Genomic DNA, 25,861 nt, shown 5'->3' with positions numbered 1-25,861 from the left:
TTAAACAAGAATTGGTTAGCTGTTCAGAGAAGATGCAAGAATACCTTTCCAAGATGAGATGCTGAAGTTTTCCATGGAAGCCAACCTTATGGGCTTCTTCTTCAAAAAAAAAAAAAAGGGTGGAGAAACGAGTTCTCAAAAGTGGACCCATGAGATCCTTGTTTTTGTCCCTGGTTGTAGAGAACTTTCTTTTGTCTATTTTTGTAGAGACCCATTTCAATAATAAAACTTGTGTATAAGTGCTGGCAGGTGATAATGTAGAGATGTGTGAAGTCCATAGCAACTGTTGGCTGGCAGGAAATGTTGGAAAGTTTTCTGCGTAAAAAGTTTGACTTTTATGGAGATCATTCACTTTTTGACAGCAATCTATTGCACTTTAGAAACATTGTTACTTTTAAGATCGTTTGAATATTCAATTCTTTGTCATCCCAAAACAATAAAAAATAGTACTGCCCAAATGCCCCTCCAAATCTATGTCCGTCAGATCAGTATGTGAAAAGACTGGTGCAAGACAGACAGAATTTGCTTGTCAGGCTTCAGTAGATGTCACCAAAATGGTGGCCATTTGCACACAGACACCGACCCTCTGTTGCATAAATGTAATAAGATTGGTTAAAGATGGCTTCAGCTTCTGTAATGCATCTGTAGAGAGCTCCTCAGACACGGTTTACCCTTTTGGGGCTTAATCATAGAGACATCTATGAATAAACCCCGAAAATGGCAAAATATGTCTGAGTCGTTTCACAAGCTGCTCTGACTGACACAGATTTGCAGGGGCATTTGGGCAGTACTATTTTTATTGTTTTCGGCTGACAAAGATAAAATTAAATTAAAAGTAACAATGTTTCAAAAATGCAATAGATTACCCATCTCATTACATTTATGCAACAGGGAGTCGGTGTCTGTAAATAGACAGCCACCATTTTGTTGCAGTCATATCTTTGTCAGTTTAGATAGGAAAGCTAGCCAAAGATACATAGATGGCTCACTGTGTATTAGTCTTCTGCGTGCCCTCAATCTTGTGGGAATCCACTACTTGCTCCTCACCCATGGAAGCTGCACATGCAATTGTAAATGCAAAGGTCAACACTATATTGCCAAAAGTATTGGGATACCCCTCCAAATCATTGGATTCAGGTGTTCCAATCACCTCCATGGCCATAGGTGTATAAAATCAATCACCTAGGCATGCAGATTGCTTCTACAAACATTTTGTGAAAGAATGGGTCGCTCTCAGGAGCTCAGTGAATTCAATTTTGGTACCGTGATAGGTTGCCACCTGTGCAATAAGAGCTTCATGGAATGGGTTTCCATGGCATAGCAGCTGCATACAAGCCTTACATCACCAAGTGCAATGCAAAGCGGCGGATGCAGTGGTGTAAAGCACGCTGCCACTGGACTCTAGAGCAGTGGAGATGTGTTCTCTGTAGTGACAAATCTTGCTTCTCTGTCTGGTGATCCGATGGACGCATCCGGGTATGGTGGTTGCTAGGAGAATGGTACTTGCCTGACTGCATTGTGCCAAGTGTAGTGTTTGATTGAGGGGGTATTGTGGGGTTGTTTATTCAGGGGTTGGGCTTGGCCCCTTAGTTCCATTGAAGGGAACTCTTAAGGTGTCAGCATACCAAGACATTTTGGAGAATTTCATGTTCCCAACTTTGTGGGAACAGTTTGGGGATGGCCCCTTCCTGTTCCAGCATGACTGCTCACCAGTGCACAAAGCAAGGTCCATAAAGACATAGATGAGCGAGTTTGGGGTGGAGGAACTTGACTGGGCTGCGCAGAGTTCTGACCTCAACCTTGGCAGAACACCTTTGGGTGAGTTATAGCGGATATTGCGAGCCAAGCTTTCTCATCCGATATCAGTGCCTGACCTCACAGATGTGCTTCTGGAAAAATGGTCAAACATTCCTATAGACACACTCCTAAACCTTGTGGACAGCCTTCCCAGAACAGTTGAAGCTGTTATAGCTGCAAAGGGTGGGCCAACTCAATATTGAACTTTAATGGCATCACAGGCTTCGTCCGTAGGGTTCATGTAAAGGCAGGCACCCTAATACTTTTGGCAATATAGTGTATGTATGTGGTAATGCACCCAACATGAATTAAATCAATGCCCAGTCTAAAGCAGCTATTCTTAACCTATTTAAAGGATAAGTTCACCTTTGGGAACATGTTACATGTTAAACCCATTTTTAGGGTGGAACATGTACCATGTTTCCATAGCTACAACTGCGCCCACCGTACCCAGTCCTACAGATAATACAGGGAGAAGTTCCCTCATACTATGTCAGATTTCAAAACGGCTCGGCCATGTGGGGCTCTGCCCACACTGCTGCGTCATTGATTCACAGACTTCCATGAATGAATAAACTACAAGTCCCGACAGCCTTTAGCTGCTGTGGGCTTGTAGTTTTCAATGAACTACCACGTCGCTTTGAAGCGCCGTGGTAGTTCATTGAACCTTCCTGTCAGAATATCTACTTGCTTGTACATCCCGTACGGCAAGCAGATATTCTGACAGGTCTGCGGGAGACCTGCATGGCATCAGAGAGCTACCTATCGCTGGTGCAATGCTTTCCAAGCTCCTTCAGACAAAAATAATAAATACAATTTTTACCTGCAGAAAATGTGCATTTTATTATTTTTGTCCAAAAGGTAAACCTATCCTTTAAAATGGAGGAACTCCTGAAATAACTTTTTGCTCTCAGGAAACTCCTACTACTAATTACTTTATCTACAGCTCATTGTACATCAGCTTGGCTTTCAGTGGGAAGAATGTTCCCTACATTGGTAGCGTAAAAGATTATTGGTGGTGAGAGGCAGAAGTAGCTCATTTCTCATGGAACCCCTAACAAAATCTTGGGGAGGCCCAAGGTTGTAGGGAACCTTGGTTGAGAATAGCTGGTTTAAAGTATAGTTGTAAAGGTTTCCTTTTAATGGTATTAGTAAGTACAACAGAACTTAATAATAATAAAGGTCCTATTTTCTAGCATAATTTACAAGTCTTTCACCTAGTGAAAATAAAAAAAAACATATCTGAGCAATATCCCTGAGGGATTAAAACCCAACGGAGAGGAAAAAAAAATCCCGCCTGAGAGGGAGTGTTTGTCCAGCAGCATTCCTGGAGTGAGCTGGGGATTCCACACCCTCAATCAGACTGCTGATTACACCGATTGTTCCTGTAACCTGGCCTGTGACTGAGACTTGTGAGAACACAAAACCACTGCAGAACGTAACAGCTCAGAGTAATCACCGCGCTGACCTGACAGTGTAATCTGCCTATACACACTGGCAAAGAAAGCGTGCAAAGTTTCTTTTTAAAGTTACATTGTTTTGACTGGTCCATACACAAAGGAAAAACTATCTGACCCCTTGGATGGCAGTTCCCTCACCTGACATGGGCGTTCATTGTATTTCTAATGTCTAACTATCTGAATAGAACAGGCGGTTAGAGCCCAACTTTAGGACCTATAAAGTTCCTTCCTTTTTTATCTCTTTGTTATAGGAAGAAAATGCCTTCTGTTGCCTTTCTCCAGTGGTACAACAGTATAGTTTTTCTCTATACACAGACAGATTACTGCTGGACTGCACTGGAGGCATTTGAATTGTGTGTGTATATATGAGAAAATAGTGCTGCGCTAAAAAAAAACTACTATCCCTACACAAAAAAAAAAATAAAAAAAAAAATATATATATATATATATAAAAATTAATAGAAATAAATATTAAATGATATTCAATTTGATACATGATTAATGGTAATAATATCCTTATTAAAGGGAAAAAAAGTGAAGCTTAATACCACACAAATATTAGTGACACAAACCAACTAGTGTAAATAAGGTCCAAATAGCCCCCTATTACAGAGTATACAACCACTAATCCGTGATAAACCTAATGAACATGTAATATGTACAATAAATAAAAGATACAAATTATAAAATAAATATATATAATCATATAAATACTGTGAAAATAAATACAAAGTGACAGTCCATATTAAAATGCATAACAAAGGTGTAATTCCCTGAATATTCTCCTTTTTTAATATACACCTGTGATAGCCACCACCACCAGGCATGCACGCTCATCTCCACTGATTTTGACCCACATCACATAGGTCAAGTAGGGCAATACTCCAATCCTCCTTTCCTCTGTGTATCCTGGTCACTGAGAGCTCCACATCATTGGAACAAGCATATATGTATCAAAGGGAGAAAGGAGGAGACATTCATTGATCTGTTCTTCTGCTCTTCAACTGCAATTCAACAGGTGGCCTGGAGTATGACCAAAAAAGACAGGTCCATACACAAAGGAAAACTATCTGACCCATTGGATGGCAGTTCCTTCACTCGACATGGGCATTTATTGTATTTCCAACATCTAACAATCTGAATAGAACAGGAGGTTAGAACCCAACTTTAGGACCTAAATAAATCCTTTCTTTTTATCTTTGTTATCATCAAAGGAACAAAATGCCTTCTGTTGCCTGTCTCCAGTGGTACAACAGTATAGTTTTGCTCTATACACAGTCAGATTACTGCTGGACTGCACTGGAGGCATTTGAATTGTGTGAGCATCTCGGTCTATACCCACTATTTGAGCTCAGTAACTTCTGCGTTAACGGCTTAAAATCAAGCTAAAAATGTAGACCATGCACTGGTCAGTGCCCACTAATGCTAGTAAATGAAGGTACCTGCAACTCTTGAATTTTCAGTTTGAGACACCTTACAATGAGGAACACTCCTCAGCACATCTCAGTGCATTGTACGGGATGCATTGCAGGACACCTGTAAATAGCTTGATGATAGTTTGATCATTGCATTCTGGAATAGTTCTCAGTGTCAGATTTTCTTTTCAATTAAACTTTTGTATACCACAAACATAGTTTTAAAGGTTCTGAGGGCATCCTGGAGAAAACAGATTTGGGAATCAGTTAGCAGCAATGCAGTTCCTACATTTTTAATGTTAGCTGTGAGGACTCAAGGAGAAAATCGGTTTACTGTAATATACAGTATAGTACCTCCTTTTTAAATTACTTGACTTTTTAGATCTTGTGCCTCACCAATTCTTTTGGGTGTCCTGGAAAAAAAAATTAGCATGTTTTGTGTACATCCATATCATGGCATTCAGCATTCTTCTAGTGGCACATGGTCCTTCTTTCCAGGAATAATTTGTGTGCTTTACGTGGGTTTTATTATAAAGATCCCTCCAGCTCCTCAGTTGTGTGTTGCAGTAAAAGTTCCCTCTCTAGGACCTCTCACCACTCAAAAACCCTAGGTTTCATTTGCTGCCCTAGCTTAAAATGAGACAGCCCTTTTAAGTACACTTTTTTGAGAATGCTTGTTCCCAGGCTATCATGCTGATGCTTTAATCGGAGTGTTTTTGAGTGCATGATCCAGAATATGTAAAGTGATAAAGGATGTTGACAGCATTTTGTTCAGTTCTGTGACATGACATGAATATTGTAGCCAGACACCCAGGCAACTAGCATTTTTTGAAAAATAATTGGGGCTTCCGTATTTTTTTTTTTTTTTTTTTTTTTATCACAGGTGCACTTAAAAGCAACCTTAGTTCCTTAGTGACCACTCACTTTTGGAACACTATTGCCATTCATGCTTGGAGTCAGGCCAGTCATTTTGATATTGGCCTGCTTTGGTTGTGTAGGTTTACTTTAAACCATGTTCTAGCTTGCCAATGGAGGCCTAATCTCCATAACATAGATATATTCAACCCACACTCATAAACTCATGTGTCTCTCAAATCAGTCCATGGAGTGTTCCAGTTACAAAAATCTTCCACTCTCTTGAATCTCTGCTGGGCTCCAATTGACAGGATGACCACTCTGAATAAAAGAAAAACTATATGGTGCAATAGATTGATACTCCAAAAATAAATTTGTTAAAAAATCTCATTGGAGCCCACCAGTGATTCAAGTGTGGAAGATTTATAATTGGAACAGTCCACGGACTGGTTTGAGAGGCACATGAATTTATGAGCGCTGATTGAATATATTATAGTTTATCTGCCAGGGTGTTTCCAGCTGCCATGGCTATTGGGGAAATTATAGCTCTAGTCTGCTGATATTTAATACTTATCTGTCTACAACAGAAAATTGGAATGCTAGACAAGTATTTAGTTTCTCCTGCCTAGTGATTAGTATTTTAAAGTGATCTTGAGGCCAGTGTATTGGCAAAGTTCACAGCAGAAGCTCAAAAGTAGTTCATATTCTTATATCAGTCACTCAGCTCATCCTTCTTCCTCCTTCCAGGGCAATGTTTCTGTGTTTTTATATTAAAGACCAGCAAAAGCTCATGAGTTTAAATCCTTATCTATTAGCCACTCAGATCACCATCTTGCTGCCTCTCAGGGCACCTTTTCTGTGTTTACATTGGAGACTGAAAGGCTGTGCAGACAATGGGTTGTGGATGGTTGATGCAGTATTAATGATGTGGGTTACTGCAGTATTATTAAATAAGCCTTGCTAGAATTTGATATCAACCAAACAATCTGTGCAAACATTGTGCCAAATACTTTTATGCATTGAGACAATTTACCAAAATGGTAAGTTGAGTACCACTTTGGGCAATCGTGTATTAACATGTCATCTTTCATCTTTGCAGTAGGCAAACCTCATAAGTGCAACTACTGTGGCCGGAGCTACAAGCAGCGAAGCTCCCTTGAAGAACATAAAGAGCGTTGTCACAACTATTTGCATAATGCTGGACTGGAGAGTGGCCATGGTATGGGACCTCACAGTGGTGAGTACACTTCAGTGTTATCCCTTAAATTTGAGAGCTGTTTCACATATAGATTTGTTTTTTTTAATTCTGTGCTAGTGGAGGAGGCTTGAAGATCATTGGTTGATTTTCATTGCCACTTTTGAGTGCTTGTTATATGTATTCTTATATTTTTTGTGTATGCTCTGCCATTTTGTGCCTGTTTACTCTATTTTAGTTCATAGTCTTATCACACTAATTGTAATTTTCATGGGTGTTTGTAAATGTGCCTATGTTGCATTGTCTATTGATTTTGTTGCACTGTAGAAAGATATCACTGAATTGAAATGTACAGAGCATCCTGCAACACAGGTGTACAATGCATACCTTGCCAGTAACCAAAGACAGCAGTGCACTTCAGTACCAAAAATAAGAAGTGGTCCCATTGACACTTTATGCCCAGATTCTCTTCATTAATGACCACTGTAGTTTATTCAACATCAAACTGTGCACTGACCCCAGTACAGAACATCACTAACAGTGAGGCTTTGGCTTTCTTAGGAGAATATCTATGTGTGCACAATTATTGGGCAACTATTTAGTGTGCACAATTATTCTGCAACTAAATGAAAAATGAAAATGTTCAAATAAACATTTCTAACATGTAAAAAAAAATCGGTGCCAATATAGCCACCCTTCTTTTCAATAACAGTCATACGCCTTCCATTCATGGAGTCTCTCAGTTTCTTGATCTGTTGACAATCGACATTTTGTGCAGCAGCAACCACAGCCTCAGAGACGCTGTTCAGAGAGGTGTACTGTTTTCCTTCACAGTAAATCTTCCGTTTTTAAGAAGGGCCCACAAGTTCTCAACAGGGTTTAGGTCAAGTGAGGAAGGGGCCATGTCATTCTTTTATCTTTTAAGGCCTTTACTGCCTTTTACTTTACTAGCCTTTACTGGCTAGCCACACAGTGGAGTACTTCATTGCATGCGATGGAGCGTTGTCTTGCATAAATATCATGGTCTTCTTGAAAGATGCAGACTTTTTCCTGTACCACTGCTTGACGAAAGTGTCTTCTAAAAACTGGCAGTAGGGTTGGAAGTTGATTTTGAGTCCATCTTCAACCTGAAAAGGTCCAACTAGCTCATTTTATAATACCAGTAACCCACCTCCACCTTGTTGGCATCTGAGTCGAAGTGGAGCTCTGTGCCCATTGCTGATCCAGCTACAGGCCCATCCATCTGCTCCGTCAAGAGTCCCTCTTATCTCATCAGTCCAACCTTTGAAAAATCTGTCTTCAGATATTTTTTGGCCCAGTCTTGATGTTTCAACTTATGTATCTTGTTCAGTGGTGGTTGGGTTTCAGCCTGCCTTACTAAGGCCATGTCTCTGAACACTGAACACCTTGTACTTCTGGGCACTTCAGGTAGGTTGCAATTCTGGAGTATGACAGCACTGGAGTATAATGTGTTCCTGGTAGCTTCACGTTTGAGTCTTCTCAAATCTTTGGCTGTTTAATTTGCATTTTTGTTTTTTCTCAACATGTTTCTTGTGACCCTGTTGACTATTTGCAACAAAACATTTGATGGTTCTGTGATCACACCCCAATATCTTAGCAATTTCAAGAGTGCTGCATCCCTCTGAAAGACTATTTACAAATTTTGACTTTTCAGAGTCCGTTAAATCAATTTTGTTTATTTTTTTGGCCCATTTTGCCTGAGGAAAAGAAGCTGCCTAATAGTTATGCACGCCTTGATATAGGGTGTTGATCTCCTTAGGCCACACCCTCGCTCATTACACAAATACACATCACCTGATATTCTTAAATCCAATAAGCATTCAAATTTATACAGCATGGAGTTGGACAATATGCAAAAAAAAGATTTGATCAAAGTGCTCACTTGCCTAATAATTGTGCACACAGTGTACACCATTACCAGACTGGATACTGACGCACATCATACACTATGAGCACACTGAACACTGACCCTCAACATACACCATCACTAGACTGGACACTGACCCACAACATGTATCATCATGAGACTGGACACTGACCCACAACATGCATCATGAGACTGGACACTGATCCACAACATGCACAACTGGGCAGTGACCTAACAGAGAGCATCACCAGCACACTGCTGTGCAGTAGACCTCAATTGCCAGCATTTATTACACTGTGTCCAGGCCACTTTCCCCTATTGCATCCCTAAATCCCACTTACACAGCTACATGTAAGAAGCAGCTTACCCTAAGGTATGAATGTGTGAGCAAAGCTAAGCTGTTTCTGACTAGGATGTAATGTACAATTACATCCTAGTCAGAAGAAAGAGAAAGATAGTACAGGGTAATATTGGCTGGTGCTCAGATAACTGTACTGGTCTTGAATTATCTAGCAACAATAACTCTTTAACTTCTTCCCTACCATGCTATAGTCGAAGGACGGCTACAGCGCGGTTGTCTATTTCTGGCACGACATCCTTGGATATCATTCCAGAACACACCCCCAGCAGCGCACACCCGGACACAACTGATCACGTGATACGGTAAACGGCCAATCACAGCGGCCTTTTACCATGTGACCAGCTGTGTCCAATGAGATAACTGGCAACTGTATTTACGCAGTGATCTGCTATCGGCTGCACTTTCCTCACGCTGTCACAGCATGAGGAAAGTACTGCCAATAACTGGCAGTTGTCAGAGAAGTGATCGGCACTGATGGTCAGTGCCTTGCAGTGCCACCCACCTGTGTTCTGCAGTGCAACCCATCAGTGCTGCCCAGCAGTGCCGTCAGTGCCACCCAATCAATGCTGCCTATCAGTGCCGCCTATCAGTGCTGCCTATCTGTACAGCCTCATCAACGCACATCAGTGAAGGAGAAAAATTACCTGTTTGCAAAATTTTATGATAGAAACAAAAACTTTTTTTGTTCAAATTTTTTTTGCTCTTTTTTTTGTTTATAGTGCAGAAAATAAAACACCCATTGTCGATTGAATACCAACAAAAGAAAGCTCTATTTGTGTGAAAAAAAAATAAACATTTCATATGAGTACAGTGTTGCATGACCGCTCAATTGTCATTCAGAGTGCGACAGCACTGAAAGCAGAAAATTGGACAGGAAGGGGGTGACAGTGCCCAGTAGGCAAATGGTTAAAGGCCCATGTACAATTGCCCTTCTCAGTGTTTCTCAGTGTATCAATTTTCTTTACAAATGCTTCTATGCACATTGTTTAGTGTTGTCTACATCCAGTCAGTATTTTTGAAATCACATCTGCATTTTTTGTTCTTTGCTGGGTAAAAATACTTGGGAAACCCCCTCCTACTGCTCATTACTTTTATAATTACCTTTGGTTAAAAAAAAATGGTCATAATGTAAAAACAATCATTCTGCTGTGTAGTGATATGCTTCATGTGACAGCTGCACAGAGGTGGGTTTTTCCATTTTGTTTTTCAAATCTTTTCTTAATAGCGAGTAGGGAAAAAGGAGAAACATTATCCTAGCAAAGTTTAATGAAGAAGAGGTTAAGGAGTTAATGCTTACAGATATAAAAGCCACTCTGCCTGATCTAACCATATGTGGTAAGATCAACCAGTAATCGAATGTCTCCAAACACTCCCAAATATAGCAGACATTTGCTTGCCTATCATTCTTGGCGGAAGAATCAATCAGGTTGGAATTTTGTAGCCATTCATGGTTGAATTACTCCCCTATGATTTGTAAGCGCTTAACATCGTTCTCCTTCAATCATAGACATAACTATGCATGGTTAGCTGATCTGACCATGCATGTTTATACAAATATTTTGTCATACAATCATCAGTGGTTTCCAGGTATCATTGGGAAGTGTTGGAGTAGTGGTGGAAGCACCAAAGGCATCAGTATCAGAAGGGTTTGAAGAAAGAGAACTTTTTTTCTTGTTTTTTTTTGCCCTAAGCAAGCAGTCAGACTCCTTCTTCTTTTTTTCCCCTTTATTGCACTACACAAGTCTCTAATATTTGATTTTAGTGTTTTTGCAATACAGCTTTTGTTATCGTTGTAAGTGAAACTAGAGGATCAGAAAGCACACTCTTTATGTAAGAGAGCTGCTCATAACACATGCAAATATATACTGTATATAATAGTGCAAAACTGTTACAGAAATTAAGAGGTTGTTTCGCTCTGCAAATTTATTGCTGAACATTCTATAGCATTGTAGACAGAGGCTCAAAGAGCACCCGCAAGGGTATAAAAATGGGAGTTGCCATTGCTGACTTGTTTTTATTTTTTTTAAAGATGAAAGCTTCAGGGCTGCCATCCTGATTCTAACTTCTGTGCCTTTTGAGTAACTGACCTAGAATAAGTATTCAGGATGAGAGTTCAGGCTGTTCAGACACTCCTGCCTGTATGCTTGCTACAAGTCATGGACCCAACAGGTCTTAAAGCTGGGATAACAGCCTTGGAGCCTGAAATGTAATTACATCTGAACACAAGAACAAAAATTGAATATATTGCAGCACACTAGTCCCTAGATGTGGTGGCATAATTTAATTGTATTTTTTTCACCTTTCCCTTTTTCACCTGGTGATCCTGCCAGTAACACACTTGCTGCCATAGAATGACAAGGCTTACTCTCGCTGTATGTATCTATGGTGGGCCAATGTCACTTTAGTACAGGATTACAGAACATTTCACCCTTTCATTTACCTCATAATATGGAGGAGGTGGAAAGAGGGGAATTTTTGTATTCTTTAGAGATAACTGTTCACAATGTGATTGTAATGCTGCAGCGCAGACAGAGATCGCTGATAATTATCAGATGACGAGATATCTGGCAGGATCATGTGTTTTTTGTGCAGTTCTTAAACAGATGTAACAAAATTTCCATGGATTATTTAAAAGGAATAAAAGGGGCCAAATAAAAGAAGTTCATTGTTGGGGTGTACATACACTTGGGGAAAAAAAAAACAAGTTATCAATGGGAGCTTCATGTCTATCTTTACTGGTCCACTTTAAAGTCTGATGCCAGATAGGATTAATATACAGGATTAATATATATCAGCCGTATACAACATCCATTTTAAATATATTTAGTTCTGATAGATTTTGTAAAGTTTTACCATATTTTAATAATACATTTTAGAAAAAGCTTGCTTGTAATCTGCAGTTAGCAATATTTCAGAGGCTTATGTTAATCTAGGCTTTCAAAGTAGTAATAACTCCTAAACCTATGCAGAGTTCTAGTAGCTGAAAAGACCTGGAGATGTTAGAGGAATGGTGTATAGGTATCATCAAAGTCCTGAGGATCTTAGTTTAGATTAGCTTTAACTAAAATCAACTGTGTCTTGCTTGGTTTCCTCATGCCAGCAAGTGATTCTGATGTGGACTTTTGGTTCTGTATAGCATCTCCAATGGATGAGTGTAAGAATCCAGAGATCCTGATGGAGAACAACATGTCTTTGATACCCTTTGAAAGACCAGCTGTCATAGAGAGAATTGCCAGCAACATGGGGAAGCGTAAGAGCTCCACCCCACAGAAGTTTGTGGGTAAGCATCTACTTTCTTTTCCTTAGAACTCCATGCATAAACTCTCATAACAGCTTGACCAATCACTATTTATTTCAGCACTCTTTTAGGAGCAAACATGCTTCCCAAACAAGTCTATTTTGACAGAATAGACCTTGTTTGGTTTGAAAGAAATAGGTGGAACCTAAAGAGGCTTGGTTTGTCAGATATGCTTCAAATGTGCTGGGATTTTGGTGTATTGATGAGATATGGTTTAAAATGTACTGGATTTAAAGTTTAAAGCATTGGGAGGTGTGAAATGGCTATATATATCAATAAGATCATAGCAAATGTATCTGAACGGTTTAGGTCTCAATGAAGGCATAGTAAAACTCCTCTTGGCCCTGGTGCATTATGTGATCAAGGGGTTCCACAGCAGTCTCTGCGTTAAGGCAGGCCATAGTTTATTCAACATGCTGGTTGTACCTGAATCGATCAATGGATTTACTTGGGTACAATAAGCCTACCCATAAATGGATCTAATCTAGGTCAGTCCCTGCTGAACGGGCCAAGATTCGATCCATCTATTGCCGGCTTAACACTTGCCCAACACACAAATGCATGCTATGACAAACATATGTGTTTACCTTAAATTAAACCACGATTTGACCACACCGTGAATTGGCTTGAATGATTCAGATGTACAAGGTGAGGGGGGGGGGGGGTGCATTATAGAATCACAGGCCCATGATAGAATTCAGCCCAACCTTCTGTGCTCCTGGCCTAGTAGCAATTTTGTCTTTTTGATGACCATTTTCCTTAAAAGTTCATATGCAGACATACTGAGACTTTGTGTACATTGAAGGAATCATTTTTCCTTTTTCACAAACAAAATAGTGCAATAGTGTTTAGCCGAATACCATCCAGAATTGTATAAAGGTGGAGGAAAGGATGGAGGTTTTGCATATAGAGACCAGCAAGATGTGTTTTTTGGTTTTCTGACCCGTACAAAAATTAGGATTTCTGGAATCTGACTGGATGCTGTAGGCAACACCTCCTTTTCTTTACAATGAATGCATAATGTCCAAAATGTTTTTGCAATTCTGTTTTAACACAGTTGAAAAATGTATATGTAGACTGATTGTCTTCCAGTGATTGTCCTCCCTCTCCTGTTCTAAATGCTGCCCTGCACTGGATTACGAGAGGCAGATGTCAAGACATATACAGCCTACTTTAATTGCATTTAAACATAAATGAATGCATTTTTTTTATCATTATACATCACTGCATTAATTTTCCTTTTTATCTGCCATGGGTTCGGCTTTAAATATGTTTCCTAAATGGGGTTAAAAGCAAATTGATTACATGATTTATGTTCAGCATAATTTACTTAAAGAAAAAAAAAAATATTTTTGTAACTAAAGTCAGTCCACTATGGCAGGAGCATTACATTTCCCCCTAACAGTTTTTATAATATGAATATTCGGTGCAGGTAAACCACTATTTCCTATGAGAGGAAATAACATCCATCTTACACACGTTCCTAAATGTGAAAGAAGCAGTCAGGTTTTCAGCAACATAGCACGGGAAAGTCCCTGGGTGCATACTGAAATGGTATATGTGCTTGCATATTTCATACATATTTCACACATAATCACTTCTAAAATGTCTAGCTAACACCAGTAATTATCACAGCATATTTGTGATATTCTGATAAATTTCACAGCGTACGGGACCCAAAGCACTTTCTTAGTAAAGATGTCATCTGCTGTTGGTTGGAAGGCAGCATATATACCTCCCAGGATTTTCAAATACCTAATCAGGACAAACCATCGTGCCTAATAACCTAAAAACTCACCTTGGCTATTAAAATTAAAGGGTGGTGGTACTTTTATCGGACTACTCAAAGATTACATTTTAAACAGAAGGTCACATAAATAGGCACATGCAGATCACCCAGGCATGCTTGTATTTGGAAGGAAAGCATAGCCAGACATCTTTGGTGCAGGAAAACACAGTTGAGAGGGCTATTAAACATTTCTGGCCATTCTCTTCACCTGAGATCTGTGGCAGGTTGGGCATGATAATGTTGTGTCTATGAATCACCAAAGATCTGGGGCAGATTGGGCATGATCCTATAATTTATATGAATTACAAGAGATCTGAGACAAATTGGACATGATCCTATCATGCCTCTTAAATACCTGAGTTCTAGGGCAGATTGGGCAAGATTTTGGCATGTCTATGAAATTACTTGAGTCTAGGGCAGTTTGAGCTTAATTTTGTCAGCTCTATGAACACCTTATCTTTGGTCAGATTCAGACAAACTACATGCAAGATCTGCTCTTTTTTTTGTTTTTGTTTTTTTTCTTTTGTTTTTTTTTCTATGAAGAGGTGGTATTTACCTGTGAACCATTCTTGCATCATGTTCTTTGATGTCATGTGTGGAAAATAAACCCAGATATTGTACGAGTTTTTGTGTAAGGAGTATTTAGGAATAACAAACTTTATTTCACTTTTTGCTGAAGACATGCCAAAAGCAAATCTCGCATGATTCTCAGTAGACTGTCCATCTTTAATATAGTGACTAACCTATAATTATTAAACCACATTCTCCAGATGGCTGCTAGGACTCTGCAAGTTGGAGTTTTCCTACTTATCAGGCAGTTCTTTTTTGTAAATATAAAGTACAGTGTGTTATCTGTCAGCCTACAAAATATGAAAGCTTTAGTCCATCAATATTTGAAAAAAAATCACGGTAGAAGCATACTTTGAAATCCTTAAGCCACCCTCTCTACAGCCACAATTATTACATTTAGCTTAAAGTAGCCCTTTCAAAAGTCAGAATTTTCTTTGTAAAATGGACAAAACTGGCAAAACAATCTCTTGATCCAGAGATTTAGGCAGCTAAAATTCTATAAAAATCCAAATTTTTACTGTAAAAGTTGAATTTGGATCCACCTTCTTTTTCTCCAGTTCTCCCATATTGGTACTATGTGATGGGCTGCATCACTGACCTACAGGGAGACTTGAGAGTCATGGCCCTGCCTAACATCACACAGAAAGTCAAGCTTGTCATCTGGATCATTTTGATACATGGTCATCATCTTATGCAGTTTAAATTATTCAGGTTTAAGACAGATTTGCTTTAAGGAGCAGCTGTGGTTATGATTGGTGCAGTGCAATGGGAACTTCAGGGATTTTGTGGAGGGGAAAAAACCCTGAAAGGTAAATAAGCATCTGGTTTCTATGTTTTCCATCAAACGTTTTTGTTTTTTTTTTTTAATTTTTCTTTTTTTAGTTTAACCAATCTTTGGCATTTATTTAATAAAAAAAGGCTACAGAATGGTGTTATGAGAAGCTCAAGGTGGAGAGGGGATTTAGGAAGAGAATGTAATATCTTATACAGGATAAAATGGAGAAAATATATTTAGGAATAGAAACTTTTAAAAAACATATTGCACTGTTATGCATAGGGAGGATAATGACTGGTGTTCTAATTTCATTCTACTGTATTGTAGCTGAATGTATGTTTTTACCTGTTAAGTTGGATAACATTGCTCATTGTCAGTGTTGTTGTCTGCAGGTGAGAAGCTTATGAAGTATGGTTATCCAGATTTGCACTATGACATGAATCTGGCTTATGAAAAGGAAGCAGAATTAATGCAGTCTCAAATGATGGACCAGGCCATTAGCAACGCCATCACCTACTTGGGAGCAGATGCCCTAAGACCCCTAATACATCATTCCACTGGCGCCATATCTGAGGTCCCCCCTGTTATTGGTCCAGTTTACCCTCAGGTCTACCATCCGAGCAGGGTGGAGAGGCCAACCAGCAGGGAAACATCAGACAGCAATGACAATAACATTGATGGCCCTATCTCCCTCATCAGACCAAAGAGTCACCACCAGGAGAGAGAGGCTTCACCCAGCAACAGCTGTCTGGACACCACTGATTCAGAAAGCAGTCATGATGATCGACCGTTATACCAAGGGAACCATGCCTTAAACCCCAAGAGAAAGCAAAGCCCAGAGTATACCAAGGAAGAAGGTAAAGCTCTAGATGCCACAAAGGCCACGTTGAGCTCTTCCAAAGATGTCTATCGAGTCTTCAATGGTGAAGGAGAGCAGATCAAAGCCTTTAAATGTGAGCACTGCCGTGTGCTTTTCTTGGATCATGTCATGTATACTATCCACATGGGCTGTCATGGATATCGGGACCCACTAGAATGTAATATTTGTGGTCACAGGAGTCATGACCGCTATGAATTCTCTTCACACATTGTCCGAGGGGAGCACCCTTTCCAGTAGGTTGCAAGTGAAGCAGGCCCACTGTGGTGGACCTGCACATGAAGAATACTGCACTTACTCATCTAATGTCCTTTTGACTTTAAATAGTTTAAAACCATAATGTTTGATGCATTTTTCAGTTTACAGGTATTGCATCAAGACACATTTGTATCCATTTTTCTTTTAAGACACGCATGTACCACAGTTGTTGGTATTGCCAGAGTTTGCCGTAAGTGGTTTCTGAAGTGGGTATGTCCTTTAGTATCCCTCAAACTCATCTCCAGTAAAATGCATCTGTAGCCTAAATGTAGCTCTGGGAGAACTATTGCTAGTCTACAGCTTTGACTGGTGATTTAGAAGATGAAAAGCCACCTTTTAAGTTATAACTCCCCTGTTTAAATTATTGCTAGTTTTTACATAATGTAGAACTAATTAAGCTGTTATGCTTTCTTCTTTTGGAAGTGTTTTTAGGTGAATCGGTGATCTATTCAGCTGAATGGCCTTTGACCTATTAGCCTGTTACATGGTTTGCATACACTCTGTGTAATAGGTTATGGATGAAAACCATCTATGTAAAATTGATTCATTTCAGAATAGCCTATTGTATTGTAGGTTTTGTTCTTGTTCAGGCTCATTCCATAAATCAGCAAAAAGAGCAATCATAATATGCAAAATGAAGTTAGCAACCAAGGAGACCTCTTATTACTAAAGTCCAGTCAGTGAAAGATTATTTCTGATTAACAGTTCTAGACTACTGCATTTTGTACATTTCTTGCTCCTTTATTGAATGAATACTGTTATGTGTCAAAGCAGTGTGGTTTACATTATAGGTCACGTATCTGTAGATATAAAATATCTACGAGTGTTCATGAAAGTGGAAACAATTTGTTTTGTGACACAAGGAATGTTCATTCACTTTATACATAGGAAGGCTACTTGCACAAATGGTTCCCAGTAGACACAGTGGACTCAGTGGCTGTGAATGGTCACATGCACTTTAACTTGGCTTTTACCATAGTAGTTAAAATGCTGAGAATGTGGAAAAGAGAGAGAGTAGCAAAAGGTCACTTTATTCATTCTTGTTTTTGTTGCTGTCTCTGCAGATTTGCCCCTATTTTCTGTTTTATTGATCATACACAAACTGAGAGGAAATCTCCCCAAGAGGGACATCTACAGCAGTTAGTACCCGGCCTACGGTTCTAACTTCCCCACTCTATCCCGAAGTAGAAAAAAAAGCTTTGTCAGGGCTTGAGCTTTAACATTTTGTGTTATAAGTCTCCTTCTTTTATAGCAAGGCTAATATAAAATGTTCCCTCATAGCTGAGTAAACCACATGTTTCTGGAAAACAGGACATTCTGGAAATAGATGTGTAAGCAGGTTGTCTTTTGAAATATACCTCATAATGCCTTTAATGCATTACTTGTACAGTGCATAATAATGGTAGGGATCCCAGTTCTATTAATCCAGAAGCCTGTGGTTTTCAGCTAGCATGTGTCAGTATGTATCTTATTATTGATTCTTGATAAATGAAAAACTGCTGCATTTCTTATGAGAAAATTGTTTGGCCTTTTGGATATAAATCAATGTGTGCTGGGCTGCTAGACAGAACAAACTGCCTAGAGTAAGTGATCCCAGTGACAAAGCAGCTTAAACATGCAAAGCCCCTGTAAATCCAACTACTCCTGTGTACCAGAAAACACCTGTGTAATGGACTTATCTGCTGTTTCTAGATAGCGTCATTAGTCATTTATGTTATGCTGGTATGACAGTCACCAGTCTTGTCCACTATGACCAGAATGTGTTTTTACTATTTTGGCAGCAAAGAACAAACATATCTGTGGCCTACTTATTTTATTAAGGGCTCCAGATAATATACCTGCTATGCTGTGATAAAATGGAAGGTGCTATATATACCTGATCCTAGTGAATATAGGGAACTATGGTTTGGTCATTGGTTAGGGTCATTTTAGATAACTTAAAGCATATGTATAGCCCAAACTTTTTTATGATCATTTATTATTTTTAAATGGAGTAGTGAATGGTTAAAAACTTCTGTTAGGTTATTATTTGCTGTGTGTTTCCGACTGTGAGCTTTCCCTTCATTTTCCATCCTAGAGATGCAACAGATAATGAGGAAATCTCCCCAAATGAGTGTTATTCTCTACTTAGACATTTTGTTCCATTTAGAACATTTTACCATCACCTCTTGCTCGGGTGAAAACTTATAATTTCTGTTCACTTTCACTGGCAGGGACAATGGTCCCTAGGGCAAACTAAGAGAGAATCTCTCCAGCTGGAACACAAATGGCCATAAAAACCTTGACAGAGGGCCTTCTACTCTAAAGAGAATATATCACTTTACCTATTTAGGATAGAGTGACATGTTCTGTGGATAGAAATCCCCCCACCCATACACTAATGCTTACCTTTCCTGCTCTCCTTGACTGCTCCATTCCTTTGTCAGAGCCTTTATAATTACCCAGCACATCTGGGTATATGACTTTTCCCCCTTCAAGGATGTATTGCTAGGGACTGAGGAACCCATCACTGGACCTGAACACTGTAATATGGAGAGAGTAGCATGACACTGAACTTGCATAGAGATTAGACTCCACATCCCATGGGCAAACAGGGTGGAAGATGGATATGGGAACCATAACGGTGGGCTTGGGGCTCCCTATCACAAAAACGTGTCACTTTGCCCTGAATAGTCAAAGTAATGGTTTCTCCTAATTTAAAAAAACAAAACGCTTAATCACTTATCCTTTTTTTAAACCATGACCATCACACGACAAGCAGGTTTTTTTTTTTTTTTATTGGCTCATAGCACCTTTTTAAAAAAAAAAAAAAAAATCCTTCCTAAATTATTAAAGAGGAGGTCCATAAAGTGCAGATCATACTTCTGCGGGGCTGACACACAGTATAGGTAGAATGATGAGTAGACTGATTGGAGTGTTCGGGACCAGGATCCTTCAGCTCTGTTGGTCCTAGGCACAGAATGGAATGTTTATACCTTACACGCACATCCCTCCAATCCAGTCATCTTCACTTTCCAGACACCTGTATTACGCAGAAAATAGGATTATGATCTCTCCTGGTTAGTTGATATACTGGCCCCTGGGGGAAAAAAAATAATAATGTAGAGAAACCTATAGCAATGAGATCAGATCTCCATACAAATTTATTCCCACATAAGCACCTTTATTCCCCTAAAGGGGTTCCCTCCATTTCTAGATGTTGAGATAGGACTTGGATCTTATGAAATCCCCTTGATGTGTCTTCACAACACATTGGATTCTGTTTATATATGCATGTTTTTTGTGCAGAGAAGCATAACCAGAATGTACAATTCTGTGTTTGTTACATCTACTGTGATTTAAAGGAAAATGACTGGGTTCATGGTCAAATCTCTACACACACATTATTTAGCACAGTGAAGAGGAAAACTGTTCAGTACATAAAAGGTATATATTGGGCAGCCATTGCTGACCTCTTGAAGATGCTCTTTGTCTGGCTTTATTGTCTTAGTCACTGACCTGAAACAATAATGGCACTAGGTAGGGCAGAGAACAGTCAGATGTCCTACCTGCATAGTTGTCCTGGGTCAATAAATAGGACCATATGGAAGTATAACAGTCAACTAGAATTTTCAGTTTTCTTTCAAAGTGGGAACTGCTCTTTCTTGATCGTACTGTCCATAGGTTGTCATTCACGTGTACACCATATGGCTTCCATTGTTTCCTTGTGAGATAGTTGACCTTATTAAATATGACTACCTCCAAAATGTTATGGCATATAAGTAATTTGTACCTTTGCCCAGTTGAAGAGTAATTTTATTTCGGAATTACCTGTGAAACAGGTCTGAGCTTTCCCCTGACAACTGTATTCCTACTACAGTAAATTATTTTATTTTTTGTAACTGATGATTTCTTCAAATGGGTAGCTTAGAAAGCTAACAACTAGCCATGGAAGGCAATCATACCACAGTATAAAGTAAGGGTTTCTATCAAATGTTAAATGTAAACACATTTATAAGATTTTTAAAAATACTATCTGGATGTTCAGTCTGAAAAAGTTAATTTAAATTGAGCATACACCGAACAGTATCCATAATCATTACTGTGCTTAATGTAATTCCTAACAGGAATGGGAATGTTTTCTCAGAGGCGGGTCCTCTTGTGAAGTGTATTAGTTTTAGGTCATTCAGGCTTTACATGCTGATTCTAGCCATTGGCATGAATTAAATGAATTTAGTCTGGAGTAATAATACAGTACATAAGAGTATATTTCTGAACTCTCTAACTTTTATTTAATACAGCAAATAGTAATGTGCAAACTGCAGTAGCCCATAGCACTCACATTTCATTTTACTCTAATCAGGGTTGCGGGTTATGAATTCTGATTAATTGCTATAGGTTAGTGCCTTTTTGAATAAGCCAAAATATTGTAAAACTTGACATTTCTGCTCCCCAGGTAGCTAAAACATTGTAACTGACCCCAAAATTCTGCAGCTTTTTTAAAAAGAAAGGTGGGTGTGATAATGCCTATTCACCAACCCCCTCTTCATGTTCATTGTTTTAGTTTGTTGAAGTGTGAAGCTATTAGGGTACTCTGTGCATTTCTACTGTAGACACTGTGAGATTTAATAATGAAACCAATTCTTATTTTCAGTTTTACACATCACTTTCAATGGTACTTTGTAATTTTTGTTATTTCATATAGTAACTGGAACATTCAGATTTTATGTAAGCTCCAACAGAAATACATGTTATGGTACTTGTCGGTGGACAGATGAGAAGTTTCTCTTTTGTGTCTGTTACTTATCTACAATGTTTTTCCCCAACATTTTTTCTTTTTGCATTTTTAAGTCAGCGGGTTTTTCATTACTTGAACTGTGTTGGCTGTGGGGAATGCACTTCGTCTGGACTTGGGTCATTAAACCCCAAATTTACCTCCAGCGACACTCCAGCGTGTCAGAAGAGGATACTCCATCTTGTCCCTTTGCTATGCACTTAACTGGTGTCCAACAGCGCTGATGTATATTTCTGCACAATGTAACAAAGCAAAGGACTTTGTGTATTTTTTCTAATGCTGTGATCAGTAGTACAACTCCAGGACATCTTGCTGCAATGCCATTGTTATAGCCACAATTTCAAGTAACATTTCCAAATCTGTTGTGCTTCTATAAAATATATATATATATATATATATATATATATATATATATATATATATATATATATATACATACACTTTTTTTTTTTTTTTTGTACATGGACTTCTTGCAGCTTTTACTTCTGTTTCTTTATCATGTGTGGTCTTCATCCAACTGATTTGCTTTTAAAGTGGAACTCAAGGCAATACATATATGTTTACTATTTATATGCTAATGGATCTCTGATATTGCTCATCCATTCTTGTGATTTAGGTACCTTGGCTAGTCAGTAACAGCTACTTCTGATTTAGCATAGCTAGGTCAGCTTCCTGTTCGAGGGACAAGGAGGTGATGCTTCCGATTTACTCTCCACTGAGGAGGCTCAAGCTGTAAAGGTGAAATAGAAAGTGGAATTGCCAGACCAGAAGATGTTTTGCTTAATTAGAAGCTATGTGATTCAGCCATATGGCTCTGCAGTTTGAAAATGTGTGTGAATCACAAGACTGACTGTGCGGAATTGGCTGGTTTGCCTGAATTTTCACTTTTAAAGAGTCTCTGCCACTGTATCCAATCTCTGATGTCTCTTGAAGGCCAACTTTCCAACCCACTTATCTTCATCTTCGCTATGCTCCCCTGTTGCTCCATCTGTGCCTTCTCAAAACACCTGGTGGGTTTGGAAGATGTAGTCTTTTGTCATGAACAGCTAACCATGCTTAAACACTGTCAAGGGAAGGAGAGCCTGACACAGTCAAGCCTATGTAAGCTCCAACACCATCCAACAAGGAGCTAACCCAGGGTTTGACTCCGATGTAGGAACAGATTGGGGCGGGGAGGTGAGTGGATTTAGGGGGCTTTCAAGAGATGAACACCCTGAATTGGCAAAATGACAAAATCTCTTAACTTTGTTTTCTTCCAGGTTTTATGCATTGCTACCAATGTAGTCTCAAAGCAGTTAGTAAAAGCTGTGGAAGTAAATGTATAAATTAATAAGGTACGACTTTGTTCAGGGCTGAACAAATAAAGTTTTTACTATCCAGTTCTAATGGTGTGACAGCACACCATTGGTACACATTCATTGCAGACATTTTTGCCATTTTGACAAAAAAAGGCCTGCCACGGTTTACTAGAACCAGTTATCTGTACCTAAACAAATGGGATTATGTCTTCAAAGTACTGATAAGTTCAAATCACACAATTGCTGCCTTGGCAAAGTTATCGCTTCAGGAATATTGAACTCCTTTCTCAAAGTGTGTCCACAAAGTGGCTGGTGTTGCTGTGTAAACAGGAACATTTTGGATCCTGTGCTGCTCAGAAGGATTCTATGTGGCATAAAATGGCAAATAGGAGGTCTTTCCCAGTAGCACCACATAATAGCAAAGGGTTTGATGGAGTTATCTGAACAGGTTGCTTGAAGATGATCTACAAATGATCATATTAGCCTTCTGCTTAAGCAACTGATTGGTCATTACTTGTATAGGCTGTTTACATATTTTTGTAATGAAATGTAGTTTTGTATTTAACTAAGAAAAGGACTGGAAAAAAGGAAACAAATTGTGTAGATGATTGGACAAGTTGGAATTATTATGGTACATAATCTTTGTAATGCATTAACTAGATAATCCGGTAATGATTTCATTGTATTAACTGTATAATTGCCTTTTATGTTTTCTTTGGTTTGCAATTCTGGTTGTACATTTTTTTTTTTTGTTTTAAAATGTATATCTTTGTATGAAAAAACTGGAAACTTTTAATTCATATATTTAGGAAAAACATTTTAAAACTGTAAAGTTGTAAAAGTTCTTATACAGTAATTTTTGTGGGAATAATATGCTTTAAATATAAATACGTACTTAAGTATATGGTCACATTCCAGCAGTTGATTTGGGGAATTTTGGGGCCTGTGTTTTTTATTTTATTTTTTTTTATATTATTATATAACTGCCTCTTAAAATGGGAACAATGTAATAAAATCTGCTTATAATAACAAATTGGAACCTGTGCGTTAGAATAGTATTTCCCAAATGCAGGCCAAGGGGATGTCCTAGCTGGATGTTTTTCTCACTTCCAGACGTAGCGCAGGTTTATTAATGCGTAACCATTTTTCAAAACGAAATTACATTTTACAAGTCTGAGTGTCTCTGTTGTGGTTGTTGAGGATGAATTGCGCTACAATGCCTGCAGCATTGCAGAGGTCAGTTTTTTAAAGTGGTTATAAAATCAAAAAGTTTTTTTACCTTGCAATCTATGCATTAAGATAAATACCCTTACAGTAGCTGTTCCTCCATTTTCCCCCCCTCCCTAAATACTTACCTACATTGATCCAGCGCCGTGCATGTCTGCAGGTCTTCTGTCCCTTCTTCCCTCTCTCACAGACTTGTCTGAGAGTAATGGGAGCCATTGGCTCCTGCTGCTGTCAATTAAATCTTGTGAAGCGGGGATGGGGCTGAGCCGCACTGTGTGTAATCTCCATTTGCATACTTGCATTAGGCCAGCTTGGCACAATATAAGAATGCATATGTGATGCCTGATCGGCCTCTGTAAAGGCTGTAAATCACTGTTGTAGTTTAAATTGCTACAGTGATGGCTGCAATCTTCCAGGTGCCATTCCCTTCTGCATAGTAACCACAGGGGGTAACTTACTTGGCACAGCTGCCATTCAGAGGACACCTTGCTTTTTCCTCAAGAAATACAAACTGTACTCTGATTAGACAGAGTGGAAAGGAGGGACAGTGATGTCGTGATCTCCACCTCCTCCAACCAGAGAACTCTTTGAACTCATTTAGAAAAATGTGTGGCATTCTCTGAATTGTGACCATGCTGAGCAAACAAATAGATCAGGTCACTACAGTGATTTACAACTTCCACAGAGGCCACTGGGATATCAAATATGCATATTTACATTGTGCCAAGCTGTGCCAGTGTAAGCATGAAAAATGTATCAGCAGTGGAGTTCAGTTGTACATTAATGTCCATTGCCTGGCCACTTTAATGTTAACTTGCCATAGAAGAAATGTGGGGCCGTTACTGCCGAATTCCTGCTAGTTGACTGACTGGCAGCCTGCGCATAGTGCCATGTCCCATAAGAGCCAATGAGAATTATTTTATGGTTTTGACTTGAGTAGAATGAAGTCTGATTTCTTACTATGTGTTACTGTAATTTGAACATTGCCCTTCATCTTACAGAATAGTAGTAATGGCATATAGGTGGTAGCCATCCAAGGAGAAAACCGTTTTTAATACTCAAAATTTTGCAAACTTGCCTATGAAATGCATCTGATCATCTTATTTAATATAGGGAGCAGTTGCTTTCATAGTGACATTATCTATTCTATACATTATGCCTAAAGCCAGTAGAAACAGGACAAGGGCAGCACAGAACACTTATTTTTATTATTATTTACTCATAGCAACTACAAATTAAAATATTAATATTTTCTTTATTCTTGAAAGCTGTTTGATTCTCCCAAGAAAACAGTTTCAATGATTTTATTATTGTTCCCATCTTAAATGGTAAATGTTTGCGGTACACTTCCCTGCTTGCCCTCACTTCATGCACTTTGGGGTACAGAACTGGAAGGTAGACAATGTGATTTCTATGTGCATGTCCTTACCCACCTGTGGATAGGCTGGTGCCTAGCCCCAGGTAGGGCATACTGTATGTTTTTAATGTACCCACTGGAATTTTTGTTGCTCTTCTGAGTGAATGTGCTTGTGTATGCATGGGGAGGGAGGGTGGTTACGAGACCTTTTGTTTTACTATTTGAAAATGTGGGATCTTTGTATCAAATGGAGAGTTGTAATAATTTAATTGCACAACTACTGGAATAAACTTTTCTAGGGAATCTCAGGAACAAATTAAGCTATGTTGTTGTCTGATTTCTTCTGCTTTTCTGGGTACAGAATTCTTAGGATACAAGGCATACAAATTATTAAAGGAACATGAAACACAAAGGCAGTTGTGTTAGTGAAATGGTCCTGATTCATTAAAGGATACGTGCATCCACCCCATCCCCATTGTGACAACTAGCGAGGGATCTTCTTACCCCTGCTGGCTGTCACAATTTAAAAAAAACAAAACGGCTGTGCGGGGCTCCACCCCGCATGGAAACAAAAAAATAATAAAGGCACATTTTGTTACATGCAAAAAAATGTACATTTACTATTTTTTGTTAAAAGATGAACTTTATCCTTTAAGCTGCAACGGCA

General features: G+C 38.9%; 1 protein-coding gene across 5 annotated transcripts in view; it reads left to right on the top strand.

Annotated features, from left to right (window-relative positions):
• Positions 1-25,514, top strand: part of IKZF2 (IKAROS family zinc finger 2) — a 134,465-nt gene extending 108,951 nt beyond the window's left edge. For all 5 annotated transcript variants that reach the window (XM_089672298.1, XM_089672303.1, XM_089672272.1 and 2 more), the window contains 3 exons: positions 6,627-6,764; positions 12,108-12,251; positions 15,796-25,514. In XM_089672298.1, the coding sequence (XP_089528424.1) occupies positions 6,627-6,764; positions 12,108-12,251; positions 15,796-16,520 (1,007 nt within the window). In that variant the 3' untranslated portion in view covers positions 16,521-25,514. The remainder of the gene's footprint in view (positions 1-6,626; positions 6,765-12,107; positions 12,252-15,795) is intronic.
• The last annotated feature ends 347 nt before the right edge of the window (positions 25,515-25,861 follow it).

Source organism: Staurois parvus, unplaced genomic scaffold (genome assembly GCF_062004578.1).
Source record: "Staurois parvus isolate SC_StPar_1 unplaced genomic scaffold, SC_StPar_1.0 ptg000011l, whole genome shotgun sequence".
Lineage (NCBI taxonomy): Eukaryota > Metazoa > Chordata > Amphibia > Anura > Ranidae > Staurois > Staurois parvus.
The sequence above is the reverse complement of the archived record's forward strand: the minus strand, read 5'-3'. Positions and strand labels throughout refer to the sequence as shown.